Source organism: Anomalospiza imberbis, chromosome 1 (genome assembly GCF_031753505.1).
Source record: "Anomalospiza imberbis isolate Cuckoo-Finch-1a 21T00152 chromosome 1, ASM3175350v1, whole genome shotgun sequence".
NCBI classification, from domain to species: domain Eukaryota; kingdom Metazoa; phylum Chordata; class Aves; order Passeriformes; family Viduidae; genus Anomalospiza; species Anomalospiza imberbis.
In genome coordinates this window covers 107,322,053-107,345,513 of record NC_089681.1, presented here as the reverse complement: position 1 = coordinate 107,345,513, position 23,461 = coordinate 107,322,053, and the positions used below count along the sequence as shown (strand labels likewise).

Genomic DNA, 23,461 nt, shown 5'->3' with positions numbered 1-23,461 from the left:
TAAACAGTTTGTTTACTAAAACTGAGGTTTGTGTTAGAAAAAGTTCAGGATGAGCTACTACAGTCATTTAGGACCTAAAGAATCTTCTTTACAATGACAGTTGAAAATATTTTTATCTTAGAAAAGACTTATGAGCGCCTTAACTACGTTCACTTATGTGGAAAAACTACTGTTAATGCTAGATTAAAGTGAAAGAAGATGTTAAGTTTTAGAAATAGAAATTGCATTGTACTGTTGTATACTGCCATCTTAATCAGTATAAGTCTGAGTCAGTGCTCCTGCTGTTGAGTGATTCATTATATCCAGGGAGTCTAGGTTGGTTCAGATAATCAAGAGTTGCTTCTTTTCCTCTCTTTTTGTGTTTCACACCTTTAATTTACCACTTACATGTGCTTCTTCATTTGAGAAACTTTGCAGTAGTTGAACTGGTTTCTTCAACTGAAAGATCTCAAGTACAGACAATTTTTTCCCTACCTCGCTGGTATGTTATAGCTGATACGTTACCATTTGTAGAACAGTTTAGAAACCTGCACCAATGGAGTTGTTGGAATGCAGTGCAGTTTTATTATTTAACCAAAAGATAATAAAATATTTCAAAATTATGAAATGTTACAAAATTCACTGCATCTAGATATATAACATTATCTATATAGGTATATAACATTATCTATAAAGGCTATTTGTACTTGCAAGAGTAGTTTGGCTTCCATAACTCAAGCAGAATCCTTTTACTTCTTTTATTGAAAATCTGTAACAAAAGCATTTTGTAGTAGTTTTTTTCAAAAATGGAAAAAAGCTAAGGTAGATGAGTCCCTTAATGTCAGAGATTGATTTAACAGAGTCCACAAACCAGCAGTAAAATAGTTGCTAACTGCAGTTATTGCTGGCTAGAGGCTAACTTCAGTTAGTGGCCCTTTCCATACATACTTTCAATTTCTATAGATGTTTTTTCATTAGTAGCCACATATATCTAGGGAAATTTTGTCTTCTCATATTAATTACTGAAACAAAACACATGGGAGATTGTAATGCAGTCTTGTTATGCCAAATCCTGTCCACGGTGCAGTGAGAATCTACACAGCAATTTTCTTTGTATAAGGAAATCCTTGGACAAGGTGTGCATCCATAATGCATGCTTAAAAATTGCAGGGCTGTCCATCCATCCTCTTCCCAAAACCCAAGCATGACATGTCTAAATAAATTTTATTTTAACAGTGATTTAAGAATTAGATCTCCTATAGAGATCTAATCTAATCTATACTTCTCAAGAGAAACTCTCTTATAGAGAAGACAAATAATACACTATTTTTGTAACTGAGCCACAGCCCAGTTTATCATCACTTGATTTCAAATGGAGCTAAGCTGACTAGCCTGTGACAGAAGATAGATTTGTAACAATACCCTCATGGACAAGAAAAAGTTGACTGGATTATAGTTTTCATAGTGCAAGTCTTTAGTAATGTAAATTTAAATTTTAGTGGAAGACTGTGTATTACCAGAAGGGAAGCAGTTAAAATATTTTCAAGACTATATTAAGCTTAGGAATATTTCCTTAAAGGTAATACATATTTTCTGATGTATTTTAATTCTGTGCCATTCTGTTTTTCATCTGAACTCTATTCAGTGATGAGTTTATGGATTAAAGCATGGGGATTAGATACTCTAATACTCTTTTTTCTTAATATCTTATATCTGCACTGAATTCTGTACTTTAAATTAAAAGTCCCTGTCTATGAATTATACCAAAGTTACTGTTTTACTTTATATAAAAGTACATTAATGTCTGTAATTTTGTGGCAGTTTACCAGAGAAAAATTAACTTGGTGGCTTTATAAGAGTGATTATGGCTGAATTTCCATGATTATTCAACTCTTTTTTTAAGGACTCTAGCAGCAAAATAAACATAGATGATAGTGCAACTCTGTTCTGTCTTTTTCCTCTGTGAATGATCTAAGCCACATCTTTCTAATTCTCTGTTTTAGATTGAAGATTCTATCATCCCACCACTTGTTTCTTTGGTCCACAGTCAGAATGGTAAGTATACAGACATATCAGCTACAGTTTCCATGAATTCCACAGTTTGTTTTAATTATATTTCAGTGTGGTCACATTCTTGGCACCTTTATTTTCAAGTGGAATGGAGACTCTTCAGCTTGCGGTTGCTCTCAGAAACCACATCAGTGCTTTTAAGCCACAAAGTCATGGGTGAGGAGAAAGGAGAGAGCCTCAACTCAAACAACAAGATTCTGTCTCTCATTAGAGATTTACTTCTGCCTCAGTAAGTAAAATACTGCTCCTGTAATGGCGAATAACTTGATATGCAAACTGCTTTGACAGTGTATTTGTTTTAGCCATCCTTTCTATGTTTAAATGACTAAGTCAAAAAGGGAATGGCAATTAACTGCTGCCACAGTTCTTTCCCCAACATCTCCTCCTAGTTTTATTTAGTATTTTGTCATATGCAACACAAACACAACTTCTGTGTGACACTAATTTTTGATACTCTGCCTCTGGCTTCTTTTGGAGCAAAACAGGATTCCCTCTAGCTTCTGGGCTGTGATTTAAATACTTTTCTTTGTTTTTCTAATAAAATCAGAACATTCTAACTGCAGCTGTTTTGTCTATTTTGGATATTGTAGCTTTATTTAAGATGTTCTGAAACCATATGGAATGACATACAACATTTTTTAAAGGAACAGTACATCATGGATTAATCCTTTATGGTCCACCCAGAGGTTATTGCCTCTAAATTGCCGTCCTTTCCTGCTGCCCCAAGCAGCAGAAAACCCCTTCAGCAGAGTAGATGAAACTACAGCCTGTAGGCCAGATGTGGCCTGGAACTTCATTTACGTGCTTTTTGGTCAAATGAGGCCTCTCATTTCATGCTGACTTGCAGGTGAGCATAAAGAGAGCTCTCTGTTATGCACACGTGGACTGTGAGCTGGTAACATGTGTGGGTGGAGGGAAGGAACACAGGGCAAGTACAGTAGTGATGAGTCATCAGTTGCATTTTACATTATTCTAATCATGCTGCAGTGTATTTTCCTCAGTGTATGTGGTCCTGAAAAGTTTATAATGGTCAATACTTAGCTAACCTAAATCAGAAAAATTTTTGCCACCCCTACATTAAATAAGTGGAAAAAGGCTGGAGGAATGAATGCTGGATTATGATCAGAAACCCAGTGTCTTTTCCAAATATGAGACTTTCTCTGCTAATTGAGTAATGTTCTTACAGTTTGTGGACCAAAGTTTTATCCATGTAAGGTGTGTAGACTTTTCTCTCTGACAGAGAACAGGGGGATGTGTGCTTGGAGGGATGTGTTGAGCTAATTGCAAACTAAAAGGAAACCAGCCAATAGACTTTTGTGTCCAAGCTTACTAGCTCAGTTGAGTGGAAGGGCTTTTTGGCCTGAGGCTAAATATGATCCTATATTGGGGACTTCAGTTGTGCCATTTTAGCATGTGCTGTGTGGCAGATGTATGAAAAAGGGTCTTACAGCAGCTCAGCATCTTGAATCCAGGGTTTAAGTAATTCCTGAATCAGTTTCCCCATCTCATTAGCAGAGATGAGAAGGGAGGGGTTCTAAGAGTCAGCGTAATCTACTTGTGAAGATAATGTAAAGCTCTGTCTAAGAAATATGGGTTACTTGAAAATTTGAAATCTCTTGAAACTGAGATAGAACATTGGAGGCTGAAGAGCTTTTTGCTGATACTGTTTAGTCTTTCTGTTGCTGGGTAAGGGATGGGAAAAAATCTGACTCAGCTGGAGGACAGTCAGAAGAGGAGAGTATGAGATGGTCATTTGTTCATGGGCAGTCTGTGGAGGGAAGTAGATATTTCCACCCATTTTGAATTTACTGAGAGCAGTTGTATGTAGAAGGGAGTGACATTCGGTTTTAATATGGGATGTTCTTTTTAGGGAAGATTGTAATCTTATACATTTGTGTGTATATTTTATTCCTATAAATATACTTCTCAAATTAATTTGTTTAAATGTAAAATTGACCCTTGAAATAGAATGTGGGTCACTATGCATAAAATATAAGTAAACTTCATTTTGAGATAAATGCAGGAGTGCAGTGATTGCTACTTTTTTCTCGTCTTCTGCATCATCAATAAAATAATCATTCCATTAAATATTTGTGCATTTATAGATCACAATGTTAGCTTCCTCATACAGTTTTGATTGAATTGAATGAAAACAGTGTCATTAAATTTCAGTTCATTGAAAGATTATTTTCCTGAATGTTTCATAACCAAAATGAAACCTGCAGCTACAGAGAGTGAATAGATGCCAAATGTTTTATATCCAGATTTTTTAATAAAAAATTGAAACATCAGCTCTATTTCATTTTAATTTCTAATATTCCTAGTTATCTGTCTTTAAAAATTGAGCCAGAATCAGCAAAAAGAGAGAATTGTGTAAATAAAGTTATATTTCATTTAAAGGTTTGTGTAGCTTGTTCTCAGTAGACTATCAAGCCAGTTCTGCAAGTATGAAATCCAGGATACTTGGTAATATTCTTTTTTTAAGAGCTTAAGAGAATCTACATCCCTAAATCTTTAGTTCCTTTTTTCAAGGTTGTTTATAGAAAAGACTGACAAAATAACTCCTTACAATGTAGTACCTGAAGTTCACAAAACCCTTAAAAAATGCCCTCTATAGCTACTGTTACTAAACTGTGTTAACTGTTACTGTTACTAATCTGTGTTAAGTGGCAGTGAAATAATTTGATGACTCATTCATTTAAGAAAGTAACTCAAGCATGGCATATTTTCCCTTCTGAGAAAATTCATATATTCATAGCTTCTAATGGCCTTTATTTAGTCAATGTGTTTCTATTAATTGCTAAGACATTGACTCTAGTTATCTGCGTTTTCTCATGTGGTATTTGGTTTGATGGATCACTGCACCTTCCCTTAGAAATATCCTTTCCTAGTATTGTCTTGGGGGAGGGGAGAAGAGAGTTTCAAGGAAAATAAAATGAAGTGAGGCTTTTTTATTGAACCTCAAGAAATTAGGATGCTAAGTGTGCTAAGTAATAACACTGTCTCTCAAGTGTAATACATAGAAAGCTTAAAACTGTTAAGGTGAACCCTGTTTAGGGATCATATTGATGTGTTTATATAAACAAGAATATTGCCAAGTATCAGATTTTTAAGCTAGCATGGCTGATTCATTTGTTACTGCTGTTAGGAATTACAGTTTTGGAGACTTAAATCCAGGTTTTATGCAGTGAAAAATGACTTCTGGCATCTGAGTCACCTGATAGCATCTTTGATTGCCTCAGAAGATTTAGTTATGGACTCTGAAAAAAAATAAAATTGCAAGTCCCATTATGTTTAGTAGGAATATGTATTGCTCATATGTAGGGCTTTTGGAATCAGTATCTGCTTATGTATTACAGTATTTTCTTCTTTTATTAAGAGACTTTTTATTGATCAGTGAGAAATGGCTTTCTTTGGGGAACTGGAATCCGTTCTTCATAAAAGAGAGAGTTTAATCACTCAAGACCTAAAGCCATCACTGACTTCTAACTGATAATTCTGAAGATACTCTAATGTGGTTTGCAATCTTACAGTGGCACACTGAAGTATGTAGTAGCCATGACACAATGTCCATAGGGTGTGTGCTTGTGTAGGAGTGTTAGCCCTTGTGACGGAACTCCCACAGGCTACATCAAGATGGTGTGCTTGTCCCTCCTCAAGCAAACATCTCCCTCTACATTTCCTGCTTTTGCATGTTAGTGTGCTAAGGTGTGGTGCCTACAGAGCGGGGAAAAGCTAACATAGTAGATACATGCTAACATGAAGGTGGTGGAAAGTGATCCAGATTACTCAGTTCAGACAGCACTAGGGATCTCAAGATGTGAAGTAAAATTTTCAGTGATTTGCATGATTCCCCTTTCCTCTTACCAGAACACTACAACTTTTTTCTTTCTGTGGAAGCATTTTGTTGCTCATAATATGGTAACATACCATGTTTTCTTAAAATTAGTCCTTTCATTTGTTCTTGATTTATTCTTCATGGTTTTTTTTTTTTTTTTGGTTTTTTTTTTTTTTTTTTTTTTTTTTTTTTTTTTTTTTTTTTTGCAATTTAGGAGTTTTACACTTCCTGTTCTATTACTTCCACATATTTGGAGTAGGACTAGTTCAAATCAAAGACCGTGTTTTGACATAGCTGAGTCTGTGGTTTTTTATACTTGCATCTTTCTCACTTCCTTCATTTTATCCTACTGCCATCCACATACATTTTTGTTTAAATACAGTAAAATTAGCCACGTGTGTTGGGTGGGCACCACCAGAATGTTAGTAGCAACAGCAAAGCCCATTTTGTTTTTCAACAGCCTGTTTTCCTTTACCAAGGTTTCCATGAGGTGATACTTGGAAATGTTTCAAAGAGGTTTTTCTTGGTTTATTTTCTGCCACAGCTTTCAATAAACATTGTTTTGGAGTACTTCTATATTCTTCTGGTCTGTATGACTTGGAGAATGAAAGTATGCTGCAGTGAAAGCAATATTTTTTGAAATTTGAGATAAAATATAAATCTCAATATGAGTTTCTCTCAATTTTGAGAAAAATAACTGTATACAAAATATTGAGCTTAATCATATATAATTTGGTTGATAATCTTTCTAAGCACTCAGTGAATATTCTACCTGATATTTTGAGGCTCATTTACTATTTGTCTCTTGAAGAATAGATTTTTTATATATAAAATAATATAGATCAATGAATAAGTCTTGTGCATGTACACAAGGTGAATGTTTTGTAAATATATTTTACTATAATTTATAGTTATAAAACATGAATGTTTTATATCTATAGCCTGCACATCTAAGTATGTAAATATATATATATATATATATATATATACACATATACACACACACATGCACAGAAGCATGTGTATACATATTTTATAATTGTATCTCTCTCTCTAAAAATGTATTCTCTTATTAGTGCTGCTTTTAGATTTAATCTGATTCTGGTTTTAAAATACTGTTTCTAAGTGAGTCTTGTTTGTTGCTTTATACAATTTGAAACAGCCTTGTATTTCCTTTGTAGTTGTAAAGCTTGGAAATGGGAAATTATGAATTTTTTATAACAATTTTTGATGTATATCTCTTGATTTTTTTCACCCCACTGTTTCTGCCCCTTTCCCACCTTGTCTTTCAGGTATGAGCACGTTCTGCTGGCTCCAGACCCAGTACCAATGTATGCTCTGAAACTGCTGGTGGCCCTGACTGAGCACAGCCCTGCTTCTGTGAGGTGATACAAGTACACATTCTCTGTTGCTCTCAGTTCCTTCTGTTTCAATTTCTCCTTTCCTGTTAGGGATCAGCAATAACAGATCTCACTGTTGTACTTCTTTGACTAGCACTATGATTTAGAAAAATCATTGGAGAGTGTTTGTTATAGAACACATATCTTTTGTGTCAATTTTATACGATCCTGGTTATTTTTATCTGGATTTAGCCAATGAAACACTAGAGACAAAATCTGAAGAATTTTAACATTAAAATTATCTTTAAAAATGTAAAAAAAAACCCAAACCAAATCTAAAGTATTATCAAAATTGTTGTTCAACTAAACATATTTGTGATTAGGAGAAAGGTGGTGTGTTTGTTAAATGTTTACACCAGTCAATTCATTTGAAAACTGGTCAGTTCTCCTGCAAATATATCTGCCCTTAAAATTCCTAAATACCAGTTTTAATTTTTGGTGTAGGTAGACTCAGTATGTTTAGAAGTATCTTAATATCTCTTCCTTCTTGTTCCAAAATTTAGACTCTGATGGAGAGAGAAAAAAAAACAACTATATCATAAAACTTAAAGTAATAAGGAAGGATCTCTCTGTCTTCCTGGATATGCCCAAAAAATGTGGTTATTCTTGTCATTGGCCATTGTCTGTTTTTGATGTCTGATAGTGTTATGGCTCAGAGGTTGCTAAGCATTGTGCTGTCTTGCTTTGATTGATTGAAATGAGCACAAGTAAAAAAAAAAACAAGGAAATTTAATTTGCTTTCCCACTTTTTATTATAAAAGATGAAACATCCTCCTTTAATCTTTTATGATGCTACTGGGAATGGTGCTTTAATATACTTGTAGACTATAAATTAACTAGGAAATAGGGAGGCTTGAGATTTTAAATGTTTTGAATTGTATAAAACAGTTTTCATTGTAAAGAAGCTGTTTATGCTACTGTAGGATTTTATGTATTCCAAAAACAAGTACAACAGATTTTCATTTTTAGATTTAACCCACAGATATTCTAGTACTTTAAGAGTTATGAAGAATACTTCTGTAACTAGAATGCTGATTATATTAGCAGCACATTTCCTCTCCCTACTGAATTTGCTTTATTTGAGAAATCATATGTATTTGCCATTACGTATGGCATGATCTACCAATGTAGGTAGATTGTGGATGCACACTCATCCTTATGGTCATCTGGCATCAAACAGGATTTTTTTTTCTTAATATTATTAAAGAGCTGCTGTGGATGTTCAATGAATTATTAATAATTTGATATACCAATATGTCCAGCACTCTTATTTAAGGACTGGCTATCAGATTCCAGATTCTAACACATCTGTAATTGTTATGTTTCTCAAATACTTTACAGGTCCTCTTTTACTTTCACTAAATCATTTGTTTGGTTGGGTTTCTAACGGAGCACATTTTAAGCAATTCCCTTGCTTTTTCCTTATTCTTTGGCTTCCCCATAGATTTTACATGAAATAGCCAATGCTTCAAAAGCACAAGAGAGATAAATAATATATTCATATTCATACAAATTGCTGGTGAACAAAGTGGAAACCAGGTACATGCTATAGTGAACACTATCACAATTGGTTCTGTTTTGGTTCGATGAGTAATTAATCAGTATTCACAAAGCTCAGAATTATTCAAGGCATATGTTCTCTTTTGCTCCTTTCATTAGACAGATGGAAAGTATCTGCAAAAGTTGTGATAGGGAGTAAATAAATAACACTGGACACAAATCCTGTGGGATTTAATTGGTTCTTAGTGGAAAAACTCTGCTGCATTTTAGTACTGATGAGAATGATGTGAGTCACTGCATTGAATCTCTATGGCTTCTTCAAGCTTACATTCTATGCACAATGCCTGACTTTCAAGGATGGATGCTTTCCCCATCAATTTTAAATGAATGAAAGTGGTAGTAGCAAAAAGATTGAAAAATGAGAAAATGTTAAATTGGTATTTACCTTGCTGTTGCAATATATTTTAAAAATAGTTATTAATAATATTATTTTGAAGTACAGAGTGAATTGGGAGTAGGACAAAGGCTAGTGTGCTTTTATTTAGTTTGTTCCATGTGATAGCTTGTTCTCAGATGTGTTCACCTAACAGATTCCTCTTTCTTGCTCTCTCTTTATTAATACTACAAATTTTCTTGCATCTCACTCTTCTTACCATTAGCTCAGGATTTACCTGTGTGCTTCCTGACAGAGGCATCTGCATTGGAGCAGTTCTTATTTTAGCACTTGAAAGGAGACAGATGCACTCCATTTTTTTTGTTTCCTTTTTTTCACAGCTGATACTGTAAATTAGCTAAATTGTGATATCAGAGGAAAGACATTTCATCTTCTTCAGACTGTTTTTGGACATTTCTGTTTTCTATTGCAGGTTGTTTTTTTTATATATAGCATAAACACAGATATTCAAATACAGTTATGTTTTTCATGTTTTTTAAGCTTATGATAAAATACTGTAGTTACAATAGGTATTTTGAATTCCTTTAACTAGCAGTTTACAAGAATACAAAAAAATACTTTGTACTCTTTGCCATTGCTCCACTGTTGAAGTAATTTTTAAAGTTCTCTGTAAAGTTAAAGTAATTTTTGAAGTTCTCTGTTGTCGGAGCTCTTCCACCCCATTGCTTTTCAATTTAGCAGTGAAAAACTCTAGTGATATCCCATTAGTGTGTTGCAGAATTAGATCTCTCACCAGCATAACTTCTCTCTTGTGTAAAATGGTAGCTGTAAAAGACCCCAACTTTAATGTGTTTTTGTGGACACTTTAAATTATTTGGACGTTTGATCATATGAGCATCTATAGGGAGAAAATCCAGTTTCAGAAAAGGATGAGGGTTTTCTTGTCTGTTTTGTCCTAAATGGGTTAGAGTGTAATTGAATCAAGTACCTTTTTACATCACACAACAATTGCTGTCTGATACAACCTCACTTAGAGTTTTTTTATTAAGAAAATAGTAGATATTGGAAAAGTGAACTTTGAACTGAATTTGTCCATCAGTTGCCTGTGTTATAACTGGCTCAAAACAAATAGTCTGGCTTTAAATTTTCTAGTAATATTCTGTTGTGGCTCTCCTACATACCTATTGCCTTGTCTTCAAGAATTTTTAGTGGTTTGTGACAAGAAAAATTGTGAACATTAAAACCACTGTGAGAATTAATAGCAGAGTTCATATTTAGCTATATTGAGACTGCTGATTTCAAAAGCAATCACTGATATTAAGGATAGCTAAGGAAAGTTAAGCTTCAGTGAATGATTAATTTCTGGACTACTGTAAATTTGCATTAGTTTTTCCCCCCTTTGCAGTAATTGCTCTTGGTGAATTGTACCTGTGTACAGAGTTTTTGGAGGAATAGAACTTCTCACAGTGGGAGCAAATGTCTGCAGCAGTCTGAGGTGTGATTTAACTATGCAAAGTCTGCATTCAGAAAGAACAATATCATAGGTAGTTTGTCCTTTTGTGTGTTTGCCAACTTAATGTATAGGTTATATGCATGGTAGGAAGTCAGACATAATCTATCATGGCTTAGGGGTTTTTTTGGTTCCTGCTTTGAGTCTTTTGTGCTCTTTGCTGTGGTCTGTAATGATCAGATTGCTAGTTTTTTTCATAGTAATGAGGGGTTTTTTTGTGAATTTCTTAGTTTCTCCTAAAACTATGTTGTACCTAAACCTATATGATATACCAATTCACTGCTGTAAAATGTTTTGACTGTTGTAATAGAATCTATACTGGATTCTATATATAGAATCTATACTCCAGGAAACTTTTACTGGATCATGATTCTTAAGCTGTCTTTTTGCCTTACAAAGAACCTTACGAAATGTAGTTGTGTGCTCTCTTAGGCAGCTACTTGGCCTACCTTTAGTCAGAAACTCATAGCATTTGGTGACATTAATACATCTGAAAGCTAAACCTTCTAAACTATGGAGTCTGAATTTTATGGCTTGCTAAAATAGACAATTTTGGTTTCAAGGAATAGAGAAGTAAAGGTGATAGAATAGAAGTGGAGGGAATATCCAATATTGCATCAGATAATGATCATGGAAGTGGGACACATTCCAGTATTCTATTAAGGGCATTTCCTGAGGGAGAAACACCTAACTGAAAACTAATAGTAAGGCACCCTTCTTAGATGTATGATGAAGCACAAGGGACCTAATTAAGTAACCTTTCTCACCCCCTGTCCTTAAAAATAAATCCTCCAGACAAACATTAGGCTGCACTAAAAAAGATGAAAAGACATCAGAAACCAAAACAGGAAGGTGCTGAAGAGCAACAACAAAAAAAATTTGCTGCTTCTAAATGCCATAGATATATTACCTGTGAAGATGATAGATGGATCAACCTCATACATTGCAGCATATTGTCCTGACTAATCAGAGTAACTGTTGTAGTGTCTTTGGAACCATCCAAGAATTGTCCAAATTTCAAACTTCATTTTTGCTACTTTTTGTACCTATGCATTATCTATTAAAGACCATTAAAGACACTTTTTAGGGTTGGTGTTAGGAATAAGTTGATTGTCTTTTCATACATTATTATGATCTACATCAGTGTTTAGTTACATTTCACTGTATTCTGAAATGGTCTAAATTCTTGCCCTTGATTTCAAAAATCAAACAGTCAAAAACCCCAAACAAACCCCAAGCCAAAACCAAACCTTTTGGAGTTCAATGTGGTGTTTTTAATCATTTGTTGGTGCTATGCATGGATTTTCTTTGAACCTGATGTAGTTTCTTTGCCATTATATTAGAGGTCTAGTCCTTTTGTGCTTTCCTTGATTAATATGGGCTCATGTTAATTGCTTTAAAATACTTTGTTTTTCTCATTAGTCATTTTAATTTCCTAGTTTAGTGTTGAAATGCTCACTTTAAAAAGTAGGTCTATTTCCTTCGCTATTACTTCTCTGGTTTTATGTGTTGTTTATGTGGTTTTATATGTTTGTATTATATTCTATAATGAATATGAATAAAATTAAATGGAGTTGTTCTGATAACAGGTAAGCCTTAGGGCCTAGACCAGCCGAACTGAGCAGTAGAACTACATGTTACAGGTGTACAACATTAGTGAGAAAATCACAATCCAGATGGATTGAGAGAGATTGCCAGATGATTAAACTGTTTTATTAGAACTTTAGGGAATGTTTATGTAGATTTAGAACCTGATTTTGGTTTTGATTATGCTAGTTTTACGTCTATTGAAATTGAGTTGTAAAAACCCAGATTTTTCTTTTAGAGAAGTAATGCTAATATAAAACAGAAGATAATTTTTATGATCTTGCTGTTTCTATTGTTTGGTGTAATGTTTGCATATATGCTGCTTTATTGAAAAATATCAGGCAGGAAGACTTGCCCAGAAACAGACTCTTGAAATGTTAAGTTTTGTGTCAGCTAATAACACTGCTGTCAAACCGCATATCATTGTAATTCATATCAAAGGCAGTGGTCAGAGTTCATTATTGCAAGGGAGTTCTCATAGTCTAGTCATGTACAGACTGTAATACTAATCACCATTTTTAATGTAAAACACAACTCCTTAGTGTTACATTTTATAAAAGCTCCCCTTTAGTAAAGAAATAAGCTATTAACCTTAAACCTGTAATTTTGTTTCCTTTTTTGTGTTGCTGATCAATTACTAAATGTCTAACTTGTAAAAATGTGAAAGAAATATTTGATGTTACTGTTAAGTGAATTTTTGAAAAGAGTCATGTTGGAAGGTTCAAATGATGTAAAGCATTAAAAAGGAGCAGATACCATTCATTCTTGAGTTTTTTTACTTTCAATAGTGAATTTTTTGCTTTGTAAATATAAGTACCAAATGAGGAAGAGTCAGCTGGTTGGGTTGCTACAGCTGGAGCTGCAGACTTGAGCGAATTCAGTTCTGCCATGAATCACCTGTTCAGCATGAAACAAATCTAAACCACTGTCCAGTCCATTCTCTTGTGTTCAATAGTAGGTGCCCAGAGAAGACTACAAGAAGGTAGTCAAGTGTGTGGCAATACTTTCTGGAGGCTTTCTCTGCCACCTCTGAGAGTTTTTTTCAGAACCCATTTAAGATGATGATAAATGGGTACCATTCTGTAGATGGTGGCTATTTAGGAGTAATCTTCATTTCATTTATGTGGACTGAAAGAAATATTTCACAAGTTACTTTCAGCATAAATAGTTATTCTATAACATAACCACATGTATATAAAGATTTATGATTTTCAGGTATTTTCTTTGTATTTCTTTGTCTGATCTGATCACTTGCCATTTAATTTTATGCCATCATCTTACAGTTAAGAAGAAGCACACTACTTCATAAATTTCTGGAATATTTTCTCCTTTAGCTGTCTCCCCCAGCCTTTGCAATGTGAACAGTCATGCCTATTTTTTAAGAGCCCTTAGTAGGGTTCAAAAATCTCTCATGGATTTGACATTTCATCCCTTTAAAATTAATGTCTTGGTTCTTGCTTTGTGAATGTCCACCAGTTCTGCAGAATAATTTCTGCTCACTTTGTTCAGCTTAGAATGTCTGTAATAACCAGATTTCCACACTCTCCCATCCAACTTTTCCCTAAAGATTCTCTCTGATAACAACACATTTTCTGTCTTTTTAAAGTATCAAACCTGTAACAAAAAGCCTTTTGTGTTTAGTGTCCTGAACTAGGTTTTTGTTTTGCAAGAAAGTAATTTAGGATTTCTTAGGAAAACAGATGTCGCATATTGCTGGAAAACAAAATTGGAGGCACAATCTCATTCTGAAAATTGTTAGTATATTAAAAATTTAGATTGTACTGATAGCAAGTCTTTTAAAATCAAATCACCAGTTATTTTGAGCCAGTACTGTTTATTTATATGTAGTTTTAAATGAGATGGAAATAGTGTGATTTAGTATTACAATTCATGATGATTATGATTTAGTATTATGATTCATGATGATTCTGTGTGTTTTCCAAACAGGACCTAATTTAATATAAATTATGTAATGAAGGACCAAAATACTTTTGCTTTCAAATAACATTCTATGAAATGAATCCCATAGCTAAACTCCTCTTTCACCAGCTTTAAAACAATTCCTTTGTAAAAGTATGTAAGAGAGCAATGAAGAGTGTGATAAAGTCACTCTCTTGCTTGAGCACATATATGCAAAGTTAGGATAAATCAGCTTTAATCTTTGTCGTATTGTGGTGCTTGGTGTGACTTTATGCTTTATCTAACTTATGTGTATAATTTTCTTTCAAGCCTGCAGCTTTTTATTGTTTCAATCATAAAAGTTGGCAGGTGACCTTTAAGAACAGACCTATTGGCTCTAGTTTTGTCTTAGCTTATCTCAGCAGAAAGTATAGCTGACTTTGTAGTGCTGTAACAATCGGGACCACTTCCACTGTTTGAAAACAATTGTTTCATAATTTACCCTCTACCACAAAAGCATTTTTCTAGGTTCTGCCTAAACTAGGATTGCTTGGCTATTCTTGGTATTTGATTGTATTTTACTACTAATGTGTTCACAGTTTAAATGCTGCTTATGTAGCAAAGTGAGCAGCTTTTGCTGGGATAAGTAGTTCCAATAAGCCCTAAGCATAAGTAGGCTTGTGCTGGCAAAACTTCATTTTGTCAGTATGATTGCTGTTACAGTAGCTGCTCTTTTTGGGAGTCTGTGATGTTTAAATGACTTTCTTTACATTCAGTATTGTTATATCTACATCAGCAAAATTCTGTTTTGCAGGCATGGACTAGGCTTTTAACGAGTAGATTTGGTTCTGGAAATGAACCTCAAATATAATAAGTCCTCCTATCTGTAATCTCGGGACTCTCTTATGACCTTGCTGTGTCCAAGCTGCCATTACTGTCTATTTAAGGGTTATTAGATGGCCCAGAGGAGATTAGCTTTCATGTTCTCCTGACCTATTAAAGTAATTTGTTTCCATTGCATATGGAAAAAAATTTCCCTCAATTTAATAAGAAGAGAAATTGTCCTTAAATTTAAGCTTCTAAACTTAGAAATAATGAGTTTCTTTCCTTACCTAAACTCTTTTCCCTCTGTTAAGTGTAACATTTCCATATGCAAGAAAAAATGAACACATTCGTTTGAACAAGGCTATTACTTAGTTTTGTTAAATGTCTGTATGTGAGTGCATAAAAGGATACTGTTTTGTTATGTTTTGAACAGTTTAGTGGATGTATTTTACTTGTCTCCAGGTCTACATGCCAGTACTGTACAATGCAACAGATCTTCTTATTCCCACCCTTAACTCATATAGATTCTATATCATAAAATCATTATTACATTTAGGTGAAGGCAAGGATCAGAGAAATAGAAAAACAGTATGAAAAAATAAACCATTATTCATACATAATGCATATATCTGCATTACTTAGAAGTAATTCTGATTCATAGATAGTTATTCATAGATACTGTTGTTCTCTAAGCATGGGTTTCATTCCTTATTATATTTCTTTTACAAGACATGATTCCAGCAAATATAAACAACCAGGGCTCTTACAGGTGACATTAATCTAAATGAAGCATTTCTTTTATAACCTTTGGATGTCTCTTCTAGCCCCCTCTGATTTTTTTCATTAAGTTCATAGAGGAGAATGTGAAATTCCTTTTAGCTGTTTCAGTTCACAGTCTAGTATTTTAGCTTACACTATCCATAAAAATAACACCTTCTCCTCCTATCTTATTGGACATGAATAAAAACTCTTAAATGAAACTATGTGATTCAAGGTGTATATGAATTCTTTTTAACAAATCGCTTACCAAACAAAATTAATCTGATTATTGTTTTACCAGAAGACAATATAGAATTTTACACAGTAAAGCTTCAAACAGGAAATTAAATACTTATTTTAGTCAAATATAACTGCTGTTTATTCACAGTGAACTGTGCAATATAACTTGGTATTCTTAACTGGCATACTACTGGCAAGACAATTTTGTAGAGTGTTGTACACTGAGATCCCAGACGTGCTCTCTGTGTTTCAGTTCTGCATTTATCACATGGGCTTCTTAATGCAGTCTTATCTTTGCTGTGTCACAAAGCCAAACCTACCAATTGTTTATGAAGCACTTCTGTGACATTATGGTGACACAAGAAGAAATTTTTGAGACACACAACTGGGTGTTCTCTGTGGTTGGTGAATAGGCATTTAGTATAGTGTGTAAGAAAAGGTGACAATCATTCTTCCAATTAGACAATATAATACAGTAAAAAGCAGTGAAATATAATACAGTTAATCATGTGATTCATATGTCATGGTAGTGTGTGTGAGACACACATGCTTTACTAATGCAGTATTTTGTGCTCCTACAATAGAAAACACTGCATTAATGTAAAATATTACTGATTTTTGAGAATATTCTTTCTTTAAGCATATGCTGGGTTTTGTGTGATTTTGAAATGCAAAAGAATATAGGTGACTTCTTTTGGGCCACTACTGCTCAGCATTGTCAAGTATCTGACAAAAGTGTCATATATAAGTATGTTAAACCCAAGAAGTTAGTTAACATGGCATTCTTTAAAAAGCACAGCATATTTATAATTTCATTATGTGTGCTGAGTCTATTAATTCAAACAGTTAATGGTGCACTCTGTTTCATAGTATGTATAGTGGTATAGTTGTGGCATTTTATTAATTACTGCCATTAAAAAATGCTAAATTAATTACTGTTCTACTCACTTGAATTGCATCAGTGAAGCAGACCTAAAAGTAATTTCCAAAGCAGTATATAACATTGCTGTTTCTGTTTAATGTCTGAAATGGAGGTCATTTTTGTTGAGAGCTAGTCAAAGGCTAAGATTCTGGGTCATGGATATTGGCAACAGCTATTCTACTGCTCTGTTCCTCTTGTGAGTTTAGTGTGTTAAATAAGAATTTACTTCGTCTGTTATTAAGTAAATCTTAAAATATGTTTTTACAGCCTCATGGAAGAAATCGATCTTTTTCCAGTTCTTTTCCAAGTCATCTCGGTAAGAATAATTTTTAATATAGATATATATTCTAATAGATATCCTATCTCCCAAATCATATCTAACTTGTAAGTTTCATATTAGCAATATTGATAAAATAAAATCAAATGGAACAGTCTAACAAAACAAAAGAATCTAGAGTAAGCAGACATTTAGGAGGGTCTCACCAACTAGTCTCCCTGTATAAGAAGTTTCTTCAAGATAAGTACTTTTTTCTTTCTTGAATCAAAATATCTCCTAATAATAGAATTAATGAGCTTGATTCTTAATTATGTGTTAGCTATGTATTTGCAGAGTCCATACAAGAAATGCTGAGGAAGTTGCATTTCGTTTAATAGCATCAAATACAAATTTGATACTGTTGGCATGGTAGTCTCAAATCCCACAATTTGTTTTTAGAATTTCTTTCAATATTAAGTGTCAAGGATATGATTTTGGGATAGTCACACGTGGAACTTCTATCCCTAAAAAGAATCTGCCACTTATAAAGTTCATGAAAACTGTTGCTTTTGTTTCTCTGAAATGTTGCAAAACAAATATGTTAATGAAGAAGACAGATCTTTAGGCCAGTTTGGAAGCTGGGTACTATACTATCCATTGGCCTTCTCATTGTTAAATTCCAGTTTCTTATTAATTTTTTAAATTTTTAGGGTCATGAAGTTGTATCAGGTAAGTGTCCTGTCTTGTAAGCATGCTCCTGATGGATGCTAAATATGCATTATAAGTAAATACACATAATTTATGTAGTGCAGGCAGATTGCATACTTGCTTTTGTATCATTCTTGAAATTCAGTCTTATTCAGGGTAGATGAGGTTCATAAATGGGTTTCTGAATCAACTTTGATATTCCTTTCTTAAGTTTCAGTATTTTAATCTTGACTCTTCCTTTGCGGTGATTTATTTTACTGCCTATTATTTTGAATCTCTTTAATACTGTATACCCAGATAAGCCATATTTTATTAAAGTAACCTTGTTAGTGATGATAGATTTTTCCAGCAGCATACAGAACACAGGCTTTATGATATTTTGTGTACATAGATCTACAAATCTGTTTTTTGTGATAAGTATTGAGAATAAAACCATACATTTTACTGTAGTTCATAGATAGTTTTTACCTAGGATTAATACTAATTTTAGGTATTAATAAAAGAACTCAGTAAAATATGGAAGTCAAATGTTTCATATTAATATCCTTAAATATTTACTTAATATTTGAATTGTCTTCAGGTGCTAGAATCTTGAAATTTAAATATATATGTTAGTCTATAGCTATGAGCATTTGAACTGGTTATGATCTCTCAAAATATTCCAGGTATTGAAAATTTTTGTATAATGTATCTGTAGTCATGGAATTTAAAATGTGTTTATGTCATACCATGTAAGTAGGACAAGCTGTAGTCAGTTATGAATGCTCTCTCCTTACCTCCCCACATACAGTTTGACCTCAGGAGTTTTAGAAATAGTTCAGTGTTTTTTTAGGGAGTAAAGCAGTTTAGCTCTAAATTGTCTGCATGACTTGTGGTCTCTCAAGGTTTCACACCTCTCTTGAACCCCTATGGCTGTCTTTGAGCTTATGGTTGGAGTTGAGGAAAAATTGTGTAGCTTTTAGGGAGAAAAAAATTTCCTCTTTCCACATGCTTTGTTCAGAGAGGACACTTTAATTGCTTCAGATGCCACATAAAGCATTTGAGCTTTAACAGTGCACTGGTGTTGCAGCTTGTGTTTATTTTATTAAGTTTTATTAAGTTGATTGTTAAATAGTATGTTCTCTTATCCCCCATGTTTTCCCCAAGTTGGTTTCTCCTTAAGTTGTACCCTCCTTCCCAGCTGTCTCTCAAGGTATCCCCTCCCCTTGTTCCATACCCTTTCCTGCCTATCAAGGCAATCCTGCCCCTTTTGCCCTACCTGTCAAGGTAACCCTGCCCCTTATTCTGGAACATTTCCCCACCACTCATCATTTGGACCAATCCCCAACCAAGACTTCTCTCCTCCCTCTATCCCTGTTGGTCATTGCCCCAAACCCCCACCTCAAGTGTTACCCTTTGGTTATCCAGTTGTATCCACCCCCTATTTGCTGATGCTTTAAAATCCCGTGTACTGAGGTGTTCAGGGCTCTTTCTCTGTGTCCTGGTCCCCCTGATGTCAATAAACCAGTTGGAACTTCAAGACCTGGAGAGTCTCCTCTGCCTTCTTTACTCAGTCCCTGCCTTGCCACCTTGGAGCACTGCTTCTCGGGTTAGTGCTGCGTTAGCTCTTAGGTTCTGTCCGTGGCTTCACCCCAGCCAGGGCAGTTCCTCATTCTCATCACTATTCTGGAACAACAGAGAGATAGCCTGGGCTCTGGTAGGCAGTGGCACACTGGGTGTGAGCTGTGGTCTTATTTAGATCAAGGGATGCGAGATGTAACACCAGAAACAGCAAAGGAGGATGGTAGCTCCTTCCTCTGTTTTCCCTACAGAAAACTGAAATCAGCAATGGAATGATAGACAGTTGGGAAAACTCAAGAGCCAGGACTAAATCAGACTGGAAGGATTAATCATTTGGCTACTTTTCTTTGAACAGAATAGATTGAACAGGACAGATTAACAAACTTCTTCATTACAGCTTTCTGAAATAATTTTCAGTCATATGGGTGAAGAGAGATGTATATAATTTGATTCCCATTATTCTTTATAAACTAGTCTTTGTCTAGGTTTATACTTTTATCAGTTTCAAGGATCAGCATAAATAGTAATGTTGAGATCTGTGTTGTTATAGTTAGTCCTTTACTGGACTCTAAACTATTGAATTATGCTTCAGAGTCAATACTCCATTTTATTCTGACAGTAATTTAATGTAGAGCTATTACTATCTAGTCCATGGTTTATTACTAGTACAATAATTTCTATGCTAAGACTTCCTATCCAATGTGTATTTTCTGTGTATCATTAAATATCATGTTATTTTCTGCAATGCAACTGACAGTACATCGACTCTGTTAGACTCTGAACGGAAATACTGTGGGCTTAAAATTGAAAATCATTTCCAGGAGCAGTCTTTGTTTCTAGGCTGTGCTGCAATCCAAGTGGGATTGAACGTACTAGCTTTAATCTAGCTAGCACAATAGCAAGGACACGATGGCTTGCAGATACTGAGCAGTTCACAAGAAATAAGTTTTAATATGACTGATTTTCACTGTTTATCAGTGTAGCCTTATATTACCTCTTATACTGCACGCTACCCAATGTTGTTGTCTAAGCAGTAACACTGAGATTTGGCAAGTTTTTTTATCCTCTATCATCTCTCTGGACCAGTTAGATCTCTGAATTAATTCAAAGCATATGAAAAGTATCCTTTCCTGACATTTTGACTACAATTTATAGTTGCCAAGCAAAAAGAATGGGATCAGTGAAAAAAAAAATTGTTACTGTCTACCTAAAAAGTTGTTCTAAGAGAATAGCCATAATTTATCTTCACCTAAACTAAGGTTTATTCACTGAGTTAATTAGTAAGAGGCTTTAAATAGAGTTCCAGTTCCCCTGGAAACCCTCAGCACTCGTTCATCTCTCAGCTCTCAGTTGCATTTAGGAAGTGCACATTAATGATGTGGTTAGTGAGTATGTGAAAAACCTGAATACAGTTTTTCATTACAGAACTTCAGAGGTGAATTTCATGGTTTACCTGAATGCAAATTAATGTCATGAATGCCATGATCCCAGCCCCTGGTGCTAGAGGTTACTTAGCTATGAGTAGTCCTACAAAGCAATATGAAGGTGTGACTCCAATATGAGTAGACCTCAATCTTGCAATAATGTCTAATGTAGTCAGTGAAAATGTAGTGATGTGTATCTGTTGAAAAATGGAGACATATTGACAATTTACGAGTATTTTCAGGACAGTAAGGGATTGAAAAGCAGAAGGAAAGCTGACATTATAATCTGAAAAAGTTAAAGGTGCAAACTCCCCTTGGTAGCAAGATTAATTGTAATGAGCTAAATTCCATGGTTATGTAAATAATGCCAAAACTTGGGTTGATATAAAGTATAAATATGAAATGCTGCTGTTGATGAAGAAGGGGTTGTAGCAGGAAAAGTTACTGTGGGATATATTTAATGTTGTACTTTCTTGCTGCCTTTTACTGCTACATCCTTCGTATTTTGTTTCTAATATATTTTGCAATGCCTTCAATATCAGTTTATAATTTACAAAGTATTGATTTTGATTATTATGTTACAATGCTGGAATGAGTTTGATAAAGGATTTGGAAGTGTTTACTGCCATTTTTGTAAATTATGGCTTTTTGTATTTTAGGTTGCTACCAAGATTTTGCTGAGTAGCAAGCAATGAAGTTGACATAAATGTTATTTTCTGTATTATGTTACTTTTAAAAGGGTAACATAATAAATATTGCCTGGTCTTCATTTAGTGTTACCTCAATGTAAGCTGTTGCATAGAAAAGAAATTCTGTGTAGTTGGTGAAATTCTGTTTTTTGCTGCTGAGTTTTAAAACTAAAGTTAATGATGCATGTGATTAGGAGCTCAGTGCTACTCTGTTTTTAAAGCCCAGTAGTCAATTCTGTGCTTATCCTATTAAAAGTTCTGGTGTAGCTGTTAGTCACACCAGCATATTATCACAGCCATTAGTTTTTGCTGTAATTTTTTTCTTTTTGCATATTTCTGTATCTTAACGGCCAGTTAAAGGCATATTCTTTCAATAAAAAATTACTTTATAGTAATTAAATATTGCAGTGTAAAAATGATATTATTAAATGTGATCTATAGTAGATAGTGTGCTCATGTCTAAACTGCAGAGGCTATTCAAATACAGTGGTTGTTTTATTTATTTATTTATCTATTCTTAACACAGGTAAGTCCACCTCTTCTGTTTGCATTAATGAAATCATTTAAATTAATTTGAAAATTGCATATTTTAAATTATTTTCTTTCAAATACCATGGAAAGGTTTTAGTATGAAAATACAAAATAAATTTCCCTTTGCAGTCCTGTTCATATCTTTTTGCTTATTTTTTCTAGTTGCGTATAGGTTTGAAAGCTTTATGCTGTCCCTGTGTATCTTGGGATGGCTGTATTGGACATCTTAAATTAGATTATCATATGCTACTCATGTTTTTGATAGACTGCAGTCAACCTATGCTTGAGTGCTCAAAAAATGCTTCAAAATCATTGTTGTGGTGGCAGTCACTGGTCCTTTTAGAAGGTGTACTTTGCTCACTTTGTTGTAATTGCAGTTGAAAATAGAGTTCAGTATTATCATTAAGGGAAACAATATGAGCTAAGCACAATTAAAAGAAAAATTGTAATAGTTACATAAAAATAGATAAACATGCACTTTAAAAGAAGAAACAAGTCATGCCAGCTTCCTTGTGTAACAACTTCTTTTCAAGAAAGCTAAAAATTTTGTAGAAATTTTGTCTAAGTAGAGGATACATAGCCATGTATAACTAGATTCCTTTGGTATAGTTAGATTGCCTTTTTTTAATTAGTTCTAACCAAAGTCCTTCAATTAAAAAAAAAAAGTTATGAAAAAGAAGTTGTATAGCATCCAAATGGAAACAATGGTTGGAGTCTATGTTTCATTTTCAATTTTAATAGGAGAAAAGCCACAGGAAATGGTTATCGTCAGAGATGCCACTCCTTGTGATTCAGTTAAAGTAACAAAGCCATCCACTTAGAATGTTTTAAAAATAATAGTTGTTTTATGACCCATCTTACCTGTGAAAATACTATAAAAATTGAGAAAAAGAACACTGGAGAGGAAAAAGAAGAGCCTCATCATTCCTCTTTTGCTTGGTTTATATGTTCTGGTGAGAGATTACAGTCATATATCATTTGAGGGAAGAGGTAGAGGTATTTTGCTGTCTAGCAGCCACATGGATGATAAGTATAGAAGAACATGAATCAGAGGTTATTGCAGCATTTGAAGCACTAGTTTACCTTCAGAAGTCTGTTAAAGAAAGCACCTCCTAGTCCAGTGTGGTGAACATCTTGTCTGAAAGAATGGGAAGAATGTTTCTAACTCTTGCAAGTACTTGTAAGCCATCAGGATGAGTACTTAAAACAAAAGGAGATTCTCTTATATTGTGTAAAGAGTACAAGTTTATGCTGCAGAACTCATCTGCTGGAGAAAATTAGGATAGTAAACTTGGCAAATAATAAAAGCTCTAGCATTTAGTGTGAATGGGCCCTTGGTCTTCTATGCTGTAAATGAGCTTTGACCGAAA

The 23,461-nt window shown here is 34.1% G+C and overlaps 1 protein-coding gene across 1 annotated transcript in view; it reads left to right on the top strand.

Annotated features, from left to right (window-relative positions):
• Positions 1–23,461, top strand: part of ULK4 (unc-51 like kinase 4) — a 207,277-nt gene that overhangs the window by 73,142 nt on the left and 110,674 nt on the right. The window contains exons 26-29 of the mRNA XM_068186673.1: positions 1,983–2,034; positions 2,134–2,278; positions 7,180–7,272; positions 17,191–17,239. Of these exons, the coding sequence (XP_068042774.1) occupies positions 1,983–2,034; positions 2,134–2,278; positions 7,180–7,272; positions 17,191–17,239 (339 nt within the window). The remainder of the gene's footprint in view (positions 1–1,982; positions 2,035–2,133; positions 2,279–7,179; positions 7,273–17,190; positions 17,240–23,461) is intronic.